Raw genomic sequence first — 16,709 nt, 5'->3', positions numbered from 1 at the left:
AAAAAAAATTATGAGCTGCTAAGATTAATCACAGTGATTATGACATCAAAATCCATGAAATTTCATATATTTAATGTGCCGTACACATCTTTGGTAGATGATATACACGTATATTATTTGCATATTTTATAGTGACAAATGATTTATGTACCACAAACAAACAAAAACAAAACAAAACAAAAAAAAATTTATTCACCATACCATGCTTAAGAGATTTATTCCGATTTAGTATAATATAATTAAGTGTATATTCGGCATTTCATTTATTAACTAACAATTTCAACAAAAGGAGACGATTATCAATTTGGTATTGTTTTGGATGTTTTTCGCCAATTACTTGAGGCTTGCATACAATTTTTTCAAATATAAATAAATCTCCTTCATTTTCATGCATGAAAAGTCAACACAATGAAATGGAAGCCATGGACAGGTCGTATGTCTATAAGCCCGGGAATCCCTGCGTATATTCGATTCAAAGTCTACCTATGAGCAAAAAAATATGTGAAAAACAATAAACTTTTCAGTCATAAACATGCTAAGAACACCAAAAAAGAAATCCAATTCAGTCAGTAAACCCATAAAAATCTCATGGTTGAGATACCCTTTAAAGTCTCCTTCTGACAAAATCTGAATAAGAACAGGTAAAGAAACTTCATTCAATGATACCTGTCGTCTATTAGAGGAAATGACAGCAGCAAAAGGCTATGAGTTACCGACACAACTCTGATTGACAGAGACACACACCCACATACAGAAGCGGTCAAATTTTGGTGTTTTGCAAGTGGGTTGTCAATCAAGAAACCAGGGAAGAAGTCCAGGAGAAATTTTAGATAGTTGGGTTGTTTTTGATTATCTGGTTTGATTTCTGTGGGTGATTTCTGAATCTGAAATGGAGATAGAGGAAGATGATGGTGGGTCTTCTGCCTTTCCCATCAATTATACAAGTGGCATAAGCGAGATAACAGAAGTGGATGATCAAGAGACTGCAACAGTTAAAGAAAAACCTAAGAAGATTGCTGCCCATTTTGTTGGTGATGATAATGATGATAACGTTTATGTTGCAGTGGGGAAGAGCGACACAAGCTTGGGTGCGCTCAGGTGGGCTTTGAAGAATTCCGTCAAACCTTCCTCCTGGGTTTTTCTCGTCCATATCTTCCCAGAAGTCAAGCACATTTCCACTGCCTGTGAGTCTCTTCTCTCTCTCTCTCTGATCTTCTTCTCGTTTCTGTCAATTAATCTTGAGGGCTTTGAGTTGAAACATTTTACATTCTGATGGAATTTCAAGTGTTGAGACATTCCAAATCCCATAAGAACAGAGTCATGACATCTCAAACTAGTGAAATTATTGTATAATGGATTGTGATTGAATTAAAGAACAGAGTATTATCAGTGACTGATTGATGAAACCATGACAGTGGGAAAGCTCCCGAGGAGCCATGCGAGCCCAGAGCAGCTGGAGAACTTCCTGACCATAGAGAGAAGCAAGAGGATTCAACTCCTCTCGAGGTTCTTGAATCTCTGCTCTCAGGTAATTAACAGGGTAATCTCTGTAATTTCCATCCCTCCCTGCATAGTTTTATTCTCTTTTTTGGCAGTTAAATCAAATATAGATAGAATTCATTTCTGGGTTTGAAGGGCTACTTAAATCATGGAACAGGTGAGAGTAGATACGATCTTGATCGAGAGTGATAACACAGCAAAGGCGATTCTGGATCTCATCCCAGTTCTCAACATAAAGAAGCTGGTGCTTGGCACCAATAAATCCAGCCTCAAGTATGTATAAGCCCCCTCTTTCAATTTTCATGGTTGTTTGATTCTTATTGATGGTTTGAATAAGATGAATGAAACTGGGTTGTTTAATACTCTTTAAGAAAAGGGAGGAAGAAAGGGATAGCAGATGTGTTGCAGAGGGGGGCACCAGAGTACTGTGAAGTTAGCATCATCTGTGAAGGTAAGGATGTGAGTAGAGAGATGATGATGCTGGGAATGCCCACCACCCCTATACACACCAACACAGGTACCTCTTCACCTTCGCATCCCCATGTTCCAGTCCCACTGCACTCAGATGAAGCAGCAGCAACAGCAACAACAGCAGTAGCAGAAGCCAATGGTGGTAATGAAGCCATTAATAGAAGCCCAAAGCAGAGTTCACACTCGACCAGCAATAAACATCATAAGAACAAGAGAAAGGATCATTCATTTTCTCTTTGTCTGTGCTTCACAGGGTCTCCATAGACAATCAATAATTTTTCCTTTTCACCCTATTTTGCTAAAGTATACCCTTGAAGGGGTTTGCTCAGAGGGGACTCGGGACAGCATGATACTGTAAATTTGAAGGTTGCATGTTCCATCCCCTCAATTTATTCTATTTAATCTTTTTTGGGTCAACACAGCTTTTTAAAGAATGTAATACACATTGATTTTGAATTCCAAATAATGCATTACAATATTTTGCAATTTTTTGGCAAAAACTCTGAATTTCACCCCAACGAGTTCAATAATTCAAAATAGAGGATTTGGAGAACGGGCTGAAGAGCAGCCACAGCAGTTTCACACTAGCGTTGCAGGCTTGCAGCAGCAAACCGAAAGCAAAATGAATTCAGCCACTCCTAAAAGTGATGGAACCTTTACACTTTTATAAAGAAAGAATTGAAGAAATTGTGAATGCAAAAGAAACGATCTCAGATAGGAATGTGAGATTACTATAGTAATTTCTAACTCCAACAGGGATTTTCATGACGAAGCTGATCTTACTTCCACCTTTGGCAATACAAATTTGCAATTGTTTCCAATTACAAGTTTACAACAAACATAAGAGATCTATCAATATACAAACCTCTCCCTCAATTCAGATTAGGAAGCGTCCCCAACAACAGCAAACATATGATCTATCAATATACGAACCTCCTCCCCAGCCCTCTTGCTTACCCTTTGCCACAAAAACCACTACCACCTGTATCTGAAATCTCCAGAAAAAAACCTACATCTTCCCTTGGATACAAACAATTGCAAATCAGTTCACTGAATCACTAAAAGAAATCAAATTCAAGATAATTATCAGAGCTTTTCTGATCTACAGTAGCAACAGCCGCAGCCTTCTCACTAGTTGATGTTGTGGGTGCTGAAATTCTATCAATCTCTACTACCTTAGGGATCTCAGGAGGGCTTGCACAACGTATCAATGCCCAGTTAACTCCTTCAAAGAAGGGGTGTTGCTTGATCTCTGTTGCACCACGCTTGTATGCCAACCTGTGTTGTGGTTCCTTTACTAGAAGACCCTTAATCAGATTCTTCGCTGCAAAACTCACAACCGGTGATTCCGGGAACCGAAGTGGCTGACCGACTACATTGAAAAGGGTTGCCCGGTTACCTGACCCTTTGAAGGGAGTCTTACCAAACAAGAGCTCATAAAGGAAGATCCCAAAAGTCCACCAGTCTACAGCACTCCCATGACCTTCACCTTTGATGATTTCAGGAGCCAAGTATTCGTGTGTCCCAACAAATGACATCGACCTTGCACCTGTTGGCTCTGCAATGAGCTCCGGTAATGGACTGACCTGGTTCCCTATCTCATTTTTCGGCTTCCGGTCCTTCTTTGACTTGCTGGAAAAGAGACGTGGTGAAAAACATGTGGTTGGAACCACACATGCTGGTTGTATGCAAGCAGGTTCAATGCAAGCTGGCTGGACACAGTACATGCCATTCTTCCGTAAGGGTTCAGAATCACCTAATGAAGACTTAACAAGTGTTGGGCTGACAGTACATCGAAGAGAAAGGTCGAAATCTGAGAGCATTATATGACCATCTTCTCTCACAAGGACATTTTCTGGTTTGAGGTCACGGTAGACTATCCCAAGCATGTGAAGGTACTCAAGAGCTAGGAGGACCTCTGCTACATAAAACCTGCATATTGAGACCAGTCATGACATTCAGAGAACAAAAAATGGAACCAACAAGTGCCATAATACAGATGTACGAATGGCTGCAAAACTTCATGGCCTGTGCAGAAGTTCTGAATTTGAACCAGGGTTGAAGTTGCATTTATAGCTTCTCCCAAGGGGAAAACATGGGCACCTTAGGTACAATAATATGAGCTTCAACCCAAGTAAAGATCCCAGTAGGTGGCATCAAGAATCTCTGCTTGGTTCAACTTGCCAGCCCATAATTTAGGATTTCCAAGCAGGCCATACCATATTTAGACTATAGCTCCCATAACAAGAATATTATGCAGTCTCTCTATGGACCATGTTTACTCTAGCAATTCATGTTCTTATAACAGACAATGGAAGATCAATATTAAGGCTGGGGCATGAATGCTCTGCAAGCCTAGTGGTAACTATTTTTATACCAACAACTATGTCAGGTTTTTGCATTTCTTATTTCTCTTCTGTAACAGTAGATAATATTTCGAGGATCTTTCAATATCCACACAAGACAGACAAATATAACACCGGTTCCTCTTGGTTTATTCTTAATCATGTACTGGGGAAGATAATTCCAGCTTACAGTGAAATCATACTCATAGGCAATCAACAATAGCTAGTTCTAAGAAAGTCTCAAGATGCTCAAGCATCGTACTAAACCCAATTCTGCCAATTTAGAAGCAGATAATAATGCATTAAGTATAAGACTGGGTAATAACTGAACACGCCAAAAAACTTCTCTGTACTGCAGTCACAGTTGCTTTAGTGGATAATGTAGGACACAAACCAGTCCAAAAAAAAATCTGGAGTCAAGGGAATGTTCAGCTTGATGGTTTAGAGCTGAGATGTTTTGATAGGTTAGGGTATATAGTTCAGGATTAGGTTGTGTATGAAGGAATAGTACTGGAACAGGAGATCAAGGAATTAAGAAATAAATTCTGCAGCAGGATTTTTCTTCTCTAATTTGAGTAACAGGCTAAGAAGGGGGGGGGGGGGTTTGAAGGGTCTTGGGACATTTCTGGTGGATGGCAACTGCAGGTCCAGTGGAGCTGATTATGGGATTGAGTGGAGGCAAGGGGGTTTATGTGATCAAGGGATGGAACGGGGATTACAGCTGTATAGGTCAGGAAAATGGAGGAACCGAAATAGGAAAACAGAGCATAGCCACGAACCAGCCACCACCAGCAGTGTGTTTCGGTTGGTGCAGACAGGGCCAATTAAGGGCCTGATACCTTGTAGAGGATGAAGAAGACCAAGTTCAAGTGACCTGTTAGGCTTCCCATTGCAAGGAATCCACCAGATCATACACAAACTCCTTCATCCATGGATCAAACACCAATGGAGAAGACTTCACCAGAAGCAAAGCTTGACAACAATATTAGAGGAATGGCATGTATGGCCCCTTGGTTTGCTTTTATCAACTGCAAACAAGAGAGAATGGCTCAGGAAACCAAATATGAAAATCCTAAAATTAGAAACCTCCATCTTGGCCCATGCTTGAGTTACAAGACAAAATAAGTTACCAAACTACGAAAATAAAAACCAACTCCCTACAATGAAAATAGGAAGTAGCGAATAATTTGGCCTACATGACTGACCAAACCTAAACTAGAACCCACCTGAACCAACCAGTTCATTAGTTCATTACATGTCCCCAAAAATTAAAATGTAACAATCCAATGGAACCATGAGTTGCTGCCGAGTAGTAGCCGACTCAAAGGGCAGCAGCTTTCACCATTTTCCTTAAATCTACCCTTGGCTCTACAATACTAGAATATTACCAAACAAGATCCTAGGACTTGACACTAAGTATGGCACCAACGATACCAGGTCACTTATTTTTTAAATGATTCTGAAATGTTAGATATATCAGTCAAAATTTGTTCTGGAGTTTCTTCCATTCATCAGCGTTCCACAAGGGACCACAACTGAATACAGATAGCAGTGCCTGTGTGTTGATCATAATTGTGGTCAGTAATGCATGTGATTTCACTGTTGTTAAGATGCACTAAAGTACAGGCAGTGTTCCAGATGAGTTAGCAGAGAAATCAGGCAGTGCAGGTAGTCACTGGACAGCATTACAGGATTTCACAATGTACACAGCAGTTCAATAGTAAATACGAGGCCACCCAGTGGCAATTCTATCATTTACAGGCATGATAATGCATGTACCATGTAGCATGACATGGCTGTGTGGCAATGGTCACAGGTTGAGATGCAAAATATAGCTGTTGTACAGGGCCAAAGATAATATGGTAATGATTATTGGTCAAACAGGCAATGCAAGAACTGCAAGCATATGCCATGAAGTGCAGCACAGACACATGGCCGCTAAGTGGTATCTTAGGAATACGAATTTATCAGCAGGTGGCAGTCCAAAATGTTATATAACTGTGTGTGTCAATCTTTGCAGCCCCTGGATGTGTTTTGGTAGATGGTAAATTAAGGCATCTGGTCATTGTGTCAGTTCTGAGCATCAGCACGAAGCTCCCAGACATGGGAAACAATATAAAAAAAAAAAAATTTAAAAATACTGCATTACAGCAGCAGGCAGAGCACATGATTAGTAAATAAGAGCATTGTATTGTTGAAGTACCTGAGCAATATGATCACACACTTTCAACTGATTCATCCGCATATTAGAAGAGTTATTTGGCATAACTGGGTGGAGCATTCTACATGAGAAACGTAGAGCATCAAACAGAAAAGATTCTAAATGGGAGATGTTTTTGGAATTCTGAGACGGATTCTTCAACGTTTCTCTAGATTTGGATATGTAGCTCTGTAAATCCCTTCATCACGAGCACAGTGCCACAAACCACTTCTAAAAATTCCATATATCAAGTCGTCCAGAGAGCCTACTGGGTATTCCAGTAGGCCAAGAGGATAGAGAAGATGGTGTTGGGTCAACTACTAAATTGAAGTGATATTGGATCAGCAGATATCATCCTTGAGATGAGTATCTGATATTTTAGATCCCATATTTGTGGCCTAAGAGCATGCTTACATTACGTAATACATAAAATATGGATAACATCGTAGCATTTCTCGTTGTTTTAGTGCATCTACTTTGATACACTGTATTACAAAAACAAGCCACCATGTGCTTATATTATGGTGCTATGCAGTGCATCAGACATTGCAATGATTGCATGAAGGCTTCGTCACAAGCATAGGCAAAGGCTGGGGACATAGGTTGTAGTTTGGTGCATCACTTGATATCACTGACAGGACTTAATGCTAAACTTGCACACAGTTCACTGTGAGGACATAAAGATATTCAGCACGTCACTCCCGCATGTCAGTGATGGAAGGTAGCCCGATCTGATAATCACAGTGATTTCATAATCAATTTCCACAAGTAGAACAGCAAGCAGTCGGTTGCACCTGACCAACGAATCGAAGGCAAATGCATCCTGACACCATTAGATACTAAAGAACATAAAGTCACAGGACATTCATTGTATGCCTGTGATCATCCACAATTCCTGTTGAACCCTAACGGCATCTTGCATCAAGAACCAAAGCACCTTTTCAGTATCTAGATCAAATGGCTCTTGCAGCTGGTGATGCTGCATCTCTTACAGCGCTATCTACATACACCATACTCACCCCCTCAGATAACTTTTGAGCCCTCTCATTGACCGAAACTCAAATGAGCATAAGTTTTTCATCCGGTGGACAATCTGGTCATTCCGAATCGTAGAATGTGCATGAGGAAAGAGCTGGATATACTGGCAACAATGAAACAAATAGGTGGTCACCTCTGAGGTACAGGAATAAAACCCATCTCGCCCTTTACTTGTATGCACTACTCCCATCCCTTACCTATGCTTTTGTGTTTATGGAGCCCCATTATTGACTCCAACATGGTAGGTTAGAATATTACAATTATCTGTGATGGTTATAGCATGAAAGGGGATAAATAAGAAGCAGAAGAAGAAGGAATAAGAGTAAAAGAAAAGCAAGGAAAAGAGAGAAGGTTGCTTCCAGGGCAGGGAATCATACAGTGCACTCCTAATACTCAGCTAAACAGCCTATAAATTAGCAGGAAACTTGTCAAACTAAGACATAGCACCGCTCTCCTACAAAAATATGGGAGGGTGAGCTTCCTATTTACACAAACTACCAAATCATGTGACAACTTAGGAGTCCACACAACACTCTAAATAGAATAAATTAAATCTAAGTACCTATTTAGCCTAAATGCTAATATTGCAGGCCCGTTAAGTTGGCCTATTACAAAATAAGCCCAGGGGATAAAGGCCCAACAACTAAAAAATCTCAAGCAACTTGACCTTTGACCATTGACCGCTCATAAAAAAATTCCCTGCTTTATTGTTCAATAAGCTGGTCTCACCACGTCACTTAAACGACCCTTAGCTACCATGAACTAACTCCATCCATCCATGGATGAAGACTGAAAATTAGCTCTTACTCTATTTTTTCATGGGAAAGTGGTAGACGCTCACAATTATTCATCGTTGTGGAGTTCCATGAAGAACAATAGCACAAAACAAACATTTCTGCTTATCCTAAAGGCTCAACTGCATTATGGCCATGCAACTAACTCAATAAAAGTGCTGCTACAGCAGGCATATTCACAAGAAGACTCAAGCAATGCATTTGAAGTGTTCTTCAATTATTGTTTACATTGTTAAGATATAAATTGTATTAGGACAAATCCCAAAGCATGGTGCCCAAGAAGTATAGTTTAGATCTGGAAGAAACAACAAGTCTAGATCACCATTAAAAAGAAATATCTCAGAGAAATACCCAATTCTATGCAAAAGCCAAAATTTAATTCAAATATGAATACAAGAGGGATTGAGTGTCATACTTTACTGCTTGTTCACAAAAATGCTTTCCGGGCTGCCGTTGCCGAAGGGTGTGCAAGTCTCCCCCAGGACAAAACTCCATGACCAAGCATGAGAACTTGTCAGTCTCAAAGTGAGTATACAACGTTGGCAGGAATGGGTGATCTAAAGACTGCAGTATCTCTCTTTCCGTCTGAGCCCGAAGAAGCTTCTTACGACTTGCCAGAGAAGCCTTGTCCATAACTTTCATTGCAAAACAACACTTTGTCCCAGTTAACTCTGACAAGTAGACACTCCCAATGTCACCACAACCCAACCTCTTCAGCAACCTGAAATGATTCAAACCCAATACCCCATCTTTACTTCTGACAACCTGTATGGCTTCCCATCTCGAATCATTTGCTTTGTGAGGCTTGTTGATGATGCTGCTAAAGCTGCTGCAGGTGCTCTCATCACTCACATCTGTGCTTGTGCTTCCTCTGCATATACTGCTTTTGCCACTCTCAACAAAATCAGCCCGGCCACTAATTTTTGTGCTACCACTGGTCTTAGTGAGAATGCTGGTTTCATCACTAAGTTTGGCAGAAGCTGAGCTTTCCTTGACACTGCTATATTCGGATGTTTTCTTTTCTTCGCCAACTCCTTCATGTGAACCCTTTGTGTCATTTACAGCAACATCTGCCTTCTTTGGCAGTTCCTTCAGACCACCCACTGTGGCTTCCGATTCCAAGTTACCAAGCCCCGATTCTGTTGAAACCTTTTGTTGAGAATTTTGCAACTTTTTGTGATCAGCGACCTCTTCCGTGACCTGCTTCAATGGAATTTGCTGCAGAGCTCTTGGTAATTTTTTGGGGGCAGCTGCCTCTGGTCTGTTAGGTTTTGAATTCTGTAAAGGTGAGGGCTTGCGAACATGTGACTCTATAGTTTGATTGTTAGCGATTTTTTGCTGCTGTTCTGAGGGAGCTCTACCACCACCTCTTGAGGCCATTGGAAGAGAAACGGATTCTTTAAATAGATCAAATTCAGCAAACCCATCACTCACCACCCAGTCCCAAAATCATGAAGTCCACCATCTGAAAGCATAAACAGTTCACTTTCCCAACACTACAGAGCAGCTTTACTTTAGCGTACAACTTTCTCAGCAACTGAAAAAATTAGCAAGATCAAAAAAAAAATGTCAAAAATAATAGGCAAGAGATGTCAAAGCGCCTCCCCAGACATGAAGAGGGCAACAAATATTCCATTTAGACCAGATATGAGGGGTGAACATAAAGCAATAAATAAAATTTTAAACCAACTTACATAACCTAAGTTTGTGAAGGATATGAAAATAGAATTGACTTCAAAACCAGTCCAAAAGCCAGATCAACTCGATGGCAATTCCAAATAAACTAGATCTACCAAGGAAGATGGCTTAACTTAGAAAATTAGAAAGGAAGGAACAAGCGATAAATAAACAAAAGCAGTGAACTGTTCCAACCCACAGTTTCTCAAGAACAAACGAGAGAAAACCCAAAACCCAAGTACAGAAGTCCGGCAAGCCAGATATTTCAGGGTGAGAAAGAAGGAGATCAAATAAAGAGGATGCAAGCACAAAGCTTTTATCATATGCTGTCCCAGGATATGTGCAACCACTGGAACCTTTTGAGCAAGAGAAAAATAAAAAGGGGCAGGCACGTCAATAGTGCAATAATACTCTGCCTAACTAAAAATTGATAGAATAACATAAGATCAGAGTCCACCCACAGAAGATGGTGGGAAGTAGTTTTACATCGGCATAAAAGGTCCCAACAATGAATCAAGCAAACCTCACACGAAATGCAGTTTATCAAAAGCTCCCAGCAAAGAAGAACCACCAAAAAAGAGAAGAAAAGGATGGGTGAACAATCAAAGTCCAGTATGACATAAAAGACACGAAGAAGAGTAGAAATGTATGGAGATCTTCATCAGAGACCCTTCCCAAGGATCAAACCCTACTTCAGATCCGAACCCCACAAAGACCCAGAAGTAGAAACTAGAAAGGGAACCAGACAGTGAAGCGATGGAAACCCATCAAGCAAAATGCAATAGCACTTAAAAATAAAGCAAAAAAGAGTCCAAAAGAGTACCTGGTTTCAAAGATCAGAACTTTAGGGTTTTGCTTTAGCTGAGGAAAGAAAAGCACTACTGCATAATAGAAGAAAAAGAGGGAAAAAGACCTCCTCCTCTTCCTGATAACAGTGGAGACCGGAGAGCGAATAAAGAAAGCTTTAGTGTAAGTGTTTGAAGGCGTTGGGTCTCCCTGGATTATTATGCGTGAGACAGAGAAAGAGAGAGATTGAGTTGGGGGGTCAAAGCTAAAGTTGAGCTTTTCTCCTTCAATTATTTCATTGTTTTTTGTCCCTCAACTGAAGGGTCCGAATAGATGTGTCCCTCTCACGTCTCTCTCTGGTTTGTCCACTGTGTGATCTCAAATTTTTTTTTTTTTTTTGGGCAATCTCCAATTTGTGATCTTCATCAATGGAAGGCAGTTTTCTGATTATGAGCTTTTTTAAGTAAATCCTTTTTATTAAAAGCTCTGATCATCTGATATTTTTCTACATAAAAAATCATCTGATATGTTGTACCGGTATTAAATTAAATAGTAATTTCTAGTCGGAATCAGTAGGATTAGTCACATTCTTTACTCACTCTGCAATTCCCTCCAAATTCTATTTAGAATTGTGATAGGTAATAATTAATTATCTAATATTCATAATTAAAAATCAACTAAAATTTGAATTTGATAAGTTCTTAGGGCTTGGTTGGTTACATGAATTTAAAATTTTAAATCTCTAGATTCATGAATACGAGATTTATGTCCGTTTGATTGTGAAAATTCATTGATTCATGAAATATAGATATTCATCTTTAAAACATTAAAAATTTGAATTGTAGATTTATGGGCATCTACTATAAAAGCACTAAACATTTGCGCATTCACAAAAATCACGTTGACTAAACAGTTTTTCATAATAAAATTTCCAAAAATTCAGGTTAACCAAAGAGTTAATTTTATGAATTGTGATTCCATAAATTTGAAATCTCTGAATATTTGAAAAATCTTCAGACTCATGTAACCAAACAGGAACTAAAATTTCTCCTTGATACTTAATTTTAAGAATTTATTAGATTTTGTTCTAAATTGGGTTCTAATTCTAACCATTGAATAATTAATTGCCATGCATCACAATCCTATATAGAAATTACAGAGAATTGTAGAATTGTAGGAGAGTGAGATTGTAAAGGATGTGAATCCAAATCCCTAAGGTTTGATCTAAGTCGATTACCAAAAATAAAAACAAAAGATCTAAGCCAATTTCAATTGAAAAAAAAAATTATGCTTTGTATTTGATTAACAATCAGATGAAGACACTCAGTACCTCTCTCACGCCTCTCTCTACTTTGACTAATATTTGATCTAATACATCACACTTAATCTCATTAAAAGGAAGTTTGTTGATTAATCATCTAATGTTTAATGGGTTTTAACATATTGTATAGGTATTACCAAAAATATAAATACACGTATATTCAAATAAATGATAATTTTCAGTTGGAGACTTGAGGTTTCATCCAAGTCAACTATTAAAAAAATTGAATTTTGTATTTGATTCCTCTGCAATATACATAAAAAGATTAAATGGGGACACTCTGTTTAGCTCATTAATAGATATGATACCCTAATGCCGTCAAATTAGATAGTGTGTATGGTCCTACTCAATGTGCCTACAACTAAAAATATCCAAATAATTATAAAATTCTAATTATAACTGTCCCAAAAAAAGAAAAGGGAAGATGGAAGATGAGAAGTGAGGAGCAACAAAAATTAAAAATTTTTAAATTTTATTATTAATTATAAAAATATCCATTAAAGGTAAATATGTTTTTTTTATTTATTTAAAACTATCAATGTTACACATAAAAAACGTTTTAAAATAAAAAAGATTTTACAATGTGTGAACGAAGTAATTTGTAAATCCAGTAAATTTATATTTTTAAAGGCTTATGGGAGAAGCAGAAGAGGCAACTGTTTTAGCTTCAACCATTAAATAAGAATTAGAAATCTACTTGCAGTTGATTTAAGTTGTTCTTTTTATTCGTAAAATATGCAATGAAGATTGCTATCATGAAATATATAAAAACCAATAAATTTTCAACAACTAAATAATTAATAGCAATTCATTTTGGCCCCAAGTAAACTCATTAAAATTTTCCCTTGGTATGATTAAATTGATTAATTCATTAGTTGTTTTTCATATGAAATGATTAAATTCATCAATTATGTATATAACAATGCTTCACTCATGTCTATCTCATAATTCAGTTTAATGAAATCATAAATTTCTAGATGTAACCAACCTATTTTAATTTGGGATGGAAATTTTTTTTTCTTTAATTTTGTATAACAATATATATCGGTAGAAGTTATAAGTCAATGTCTAATGAATTCATCAATTAAAACCGCACAAAGACTTGCAGTGGGGTTGGGCGCTTGGGAAGGGAAGGATGAAGGTTTGAACTCAAGACTTACTTAGTCTTATTGCCTCCACAGGAGCTCAGAGCTGCCACCAGTGCACCATAATCTAGACATGTTTGTGTCTTTTGATAAAATCTTTGTATGCCAAACTTGTTATAAAACCCAAGCCGTGCGTTTTGTCTTCTACAACTTCCCTTGTAATCTTTTTTAAATTAACCTGAACTCTTTCAGCTGCTTCAAGTGGAATTAATCGCCCTTCTTGTTAAGATATCTTTAAGTCACCCAAAACGACATTCTTTGAATTCTTTGTTAGTCATGGCAACTGTTATATCTACTCTAATACATTCGTTTCTCACTTTATTCTTCGTAGTCATGTACTACGTTCGTCTTAGCATTCTCAACTCTACAATGTCAAGCTTCTCAAAATGTCTAAAAATGTTTCAATATTTGGGTGAAGTTAATCAACAAAAATTCCATATGAAATTACCTCAAAACAGATGAATTTTTTTTTGGGTCAGGGGAAATTTTAAGTGAAAACAAATGGGCAGGTGTTTGAGATATGCAAAATAGTTTTACATCACATGATGAAGAGGCAGCATGAGCCAATGGATCTGCCAACCAATTTCATAAAAATAAGAGCTGTTGTTCATTGCAGAGGTGCATTGACTCCTAAGCAATCACCAGCATTCAAACATGTCTGTGATGAATTATGTCTAAAATGGAAAAAAGAAAAAGCAAAGAGAGAAGGGCCTGCAGAAAAGGTCCTCATGATATTACAAATCTATTTACTCATATTTGGGACAACCATATCTGCTACAGTTTTAAAGTTCCTAACTAGGAATGAGAGGCCACATTACCAGAAATGATAGGCTACATTACTGGCTCAAGCTGTCTGTATAAAGTTCCCAAGATCACTTCAATTGAAAGAAAAAGCTTCAAGATCAGAACCCAAGTCTTTGGTTGAATTTTGGTTTAAGTCAAAATAAGACTCCTAAGGAAGATGCATGGACTTGATGTCCACTCTAGGCTCCTTACATTATAGCTTTCATTTGGGTAAAAACCTTTATGTTGTCTTGTGGCAAAATTTCATGGTTGTTGCTTAATGATAGAGTTACAAACTCATTCACTCAGATTTGAAGAAACTAAGAAAGAAGCCAGTAACAAATACAAAACCCTCATCCCCCTTCCTAACCACACTGAAGGAAAAAACATTTGTTTCTCAATTTACTTATTCATGGAGCCTGAAAGAAGTCTAGTTTTGCCAACCTTGAAGATTGAGGAGCAACTCTAAGCCTCCCCTTCCCTTCTGTTGTGTGATGTGCAACTGGATTCTTTCTCCCTTTCCTCTGTCCTCACCAGTCCATTGTGTAATATAAATAGTGGAGATAATCTTCACACAACCTGTTTGTGCCCTCATCCCCCACATTCACATATGACTCACTTGAGTAAGTACTATGTCAGGCCTTATGTGAGTGTGGGGGAATGGGAGTACAAGTCTGCTTGTGTCTGTCTTGTATAACTATGGGGGACAAGGCACCAGTAGGTTGTGTGAAGAGGATCTAGACTTATACTATAAATGAAGAGAGAGTCGAAATGACTAATATCACACCCTTTAGCACCTATGAGGTGTTAATGGGCTAAGTTAGATCAACCCAACAAATTCAATTGTACCCTGGTATCTAAACCCTAAATCCAAAGTCCAAACCCTACTGCCCTACCTTAAGCTTAAGAACCCCAAACCAAATGTTTAGAATTTAAATCCTCTACCCCCCCGCCCCCCTCCTACTTTCATGTTCCCAAAATTTCTCTCTCACAACTTGCCTAACATAAGCAAGTTAGGGTGTTTGGTGTCAAAAGGTTATGAGAGAAAATTTTGGAGGCGTGGGTATAATGGGGGTAGAGAATTTGTTTCCAACCGTTCATGGGTGTCAGTGGGCCGAGTTAGGTCACACCAGCAAATCCAATTATACCCTAGTGATCTAGACCTTAAATACAAACCATACAACTCCACCCTACGCTTAAACACCCCAAGCCCTACCAAATTCTTTTGAGGAAAAATTACATTATTAAACTATTTTTAAGTTTTCATTTACAAAAGTAACCATCCAATGCTTGCATCCCATTGAACATTTTTACTCAAAAATTTGATCATACGAATATAAGAGTGAAAATATCCAGAGGATATGAAAAATTAATGATTTTTCTTTTGAATAAAATAGTGATTTTTCCTCTTCAATGTGGTAAGTTTTAGTTTTTAAAAATGTCTAAAAGGACGAAAAATTACTATTTTAATTAGTTTTATAAATACAAAACTCAATTTTAGCTAATTTTATTAAGTAAAATATTTAATAATTCCTACTAAAAAAACCTTAAAAGTGTTATAAAATAAAGAGAAAATAATTAGATACAAAGAAGAAAGACAAGATGAGTTCAATCAGAACTGATTCATTCAGTTGAGTGCATTACATATTTATAGTAGAAGGAGCATCTACTCTGATATGGAAATACAATATATGATTCTTGCACACAATAAGATATTCTTGATATGGAAAAATAGATTGCCGCCCAAGATAGAAGGTGCATAGAATGGAAATATTGACTGCCAATATTGTGTAATGAGATGGTTGTGATCTTCACCAATATTGCATCCTGAGGTAATTGAGATCTTCAATTGGAAGTACAATCTCTTTGGGGTAATGGACATCCATAATAAATATTATTTATAACACTCCCCCTTGGATGTCCATCAATAGATAATGTACCTCGTTAAAACCTTACTAAGAAAAACCCTGTGGGAAAAAAAATCTTAGTGAAGGAAAAAGAGTATACATATCTAAATAATACGTATTGGTAGCTGCCTCATTAAAAACCTTACCAGGAAAACCCAGTGGGACAAAACCTTGGTTAAGGGAAAAAGAGTGCAGCACGTATTTTACTCCCCCTGATGATAACATCATTGAGTATCTTTGAATACGTACATTCCATTATCATATACCAACTTCTCAACATCTGAAGTAGGCAACACTTCAATAAATAAACCTGTCAAGTTATCACTTAAACGAATTCAATGAACATATATTTCACCATTTCATTGAAGATCAAGAGTGAAGAAGAATTTCGGTGAAATATGCTTTGTTCTATCTTCTTTGATGTATCATCCCTTCAATTGAGCTTTGCATGCAGCATAATCTTCATATAATATTGTTGAAATTCCTTCTTCTAGTAGAAGACTGCATGCTTTATGAATGTGTTGTATCATTAATCTTAACCAAATATAAAATAGCTAACATTCACTTGAAAATAAATAGCATGTTTGAGATCTAGTTTTATGTAGATCAGATAAATATCCTGCATCTACAAAACTAGTAAGTTGATATCCAAATTCATAAAATAATATCATGTCAATAATTTCTCAAATATACTGAAATATATGTTTTATAACATTTCAGTGTCTTCGTATTGGAGAATAAA

The 16,709-nt window shown here is 37.6% G+C and overlaps 2 protein-coding genes across 3 annotated transcripts; one reads left to right on the top strand and one right to left on the bottom strand.

Moving 5' to 3' along the window:
* Positions 1-526: 526 nt before the first annotated feature.
* On the top strand, positions 527-2,331 carry LOC149003061 (uncharacterized). The gene is made up of 4 exons (XM_089136523.1): positions 527-1,184; positions 1,416-1,528; positions 1,658-1,773; positions 1,872-2,331. Exons 1-4 carry the CDS (start codon positions 890-892, stop codon positions 2,233-2,235), a joined length of 888 nt encoding a protein of 295 aa, XP_088992649.1. The 5' UTR covers positions 527-889; the 3' UTR covers positions 2,236-2,331.
* LOC149003060 (serine/threonine-protein kinase D6PKL2-like) lies at positions 2,270-11,116 on the bottom strand. Of its 2 annotated transcripts, none has more exons than XM_089136521.1 (3): positions 10,849-11,116; positions 8,764-9,885; positions 2,270-3,903 (listed from the first exon to the last, which is right to left on the bottom strand). In XM_089136521.1, the coding sequence occupies exons 2-3, from the start codon at positions 9,726-9,728 to the stop codon at positions 3,030-3,032; spliced, it is 1,839 nt and encodes a 612-aa protein (XP_088992647.1). In that variant the 5' UTR covers positions 9,729-9,885; positions 10,849-11,116; the 3' UTR covers positions 2,270-3,029. The 2 variants fall into 2 exon arrangements, with proteins under 2 accessions (XP_088992647.1, XP_088992648.1); XM_089136522.1 differs by lacking the exon at positions 10,849-11,116 and adding an exon at positions 10,043-10,805.
* Positions 11,117-16,709: the final 5,593 nt, after the last annotated feature.

Source organism: Hakea prostrata, chromosome 10 (assembly GCF_041222555.1).
Source record: "Hakea prostrata isolate BN-2017 chromosome 10, UWA_Hpros_2, whole genome shotgun sequence".
Classification (NCBI taxonomy): domain Eukaryota; kingdom Viridiplantae; phylum Streptophyta; class Magnoliopsida; order Proteales; family Proteaceae; genus Hakea; species Hakea prostrata.
Note: the sequence above shows the minus strand (reverse complement) of the source record. Positions and strands in the feature narration are given on the sequence as shown.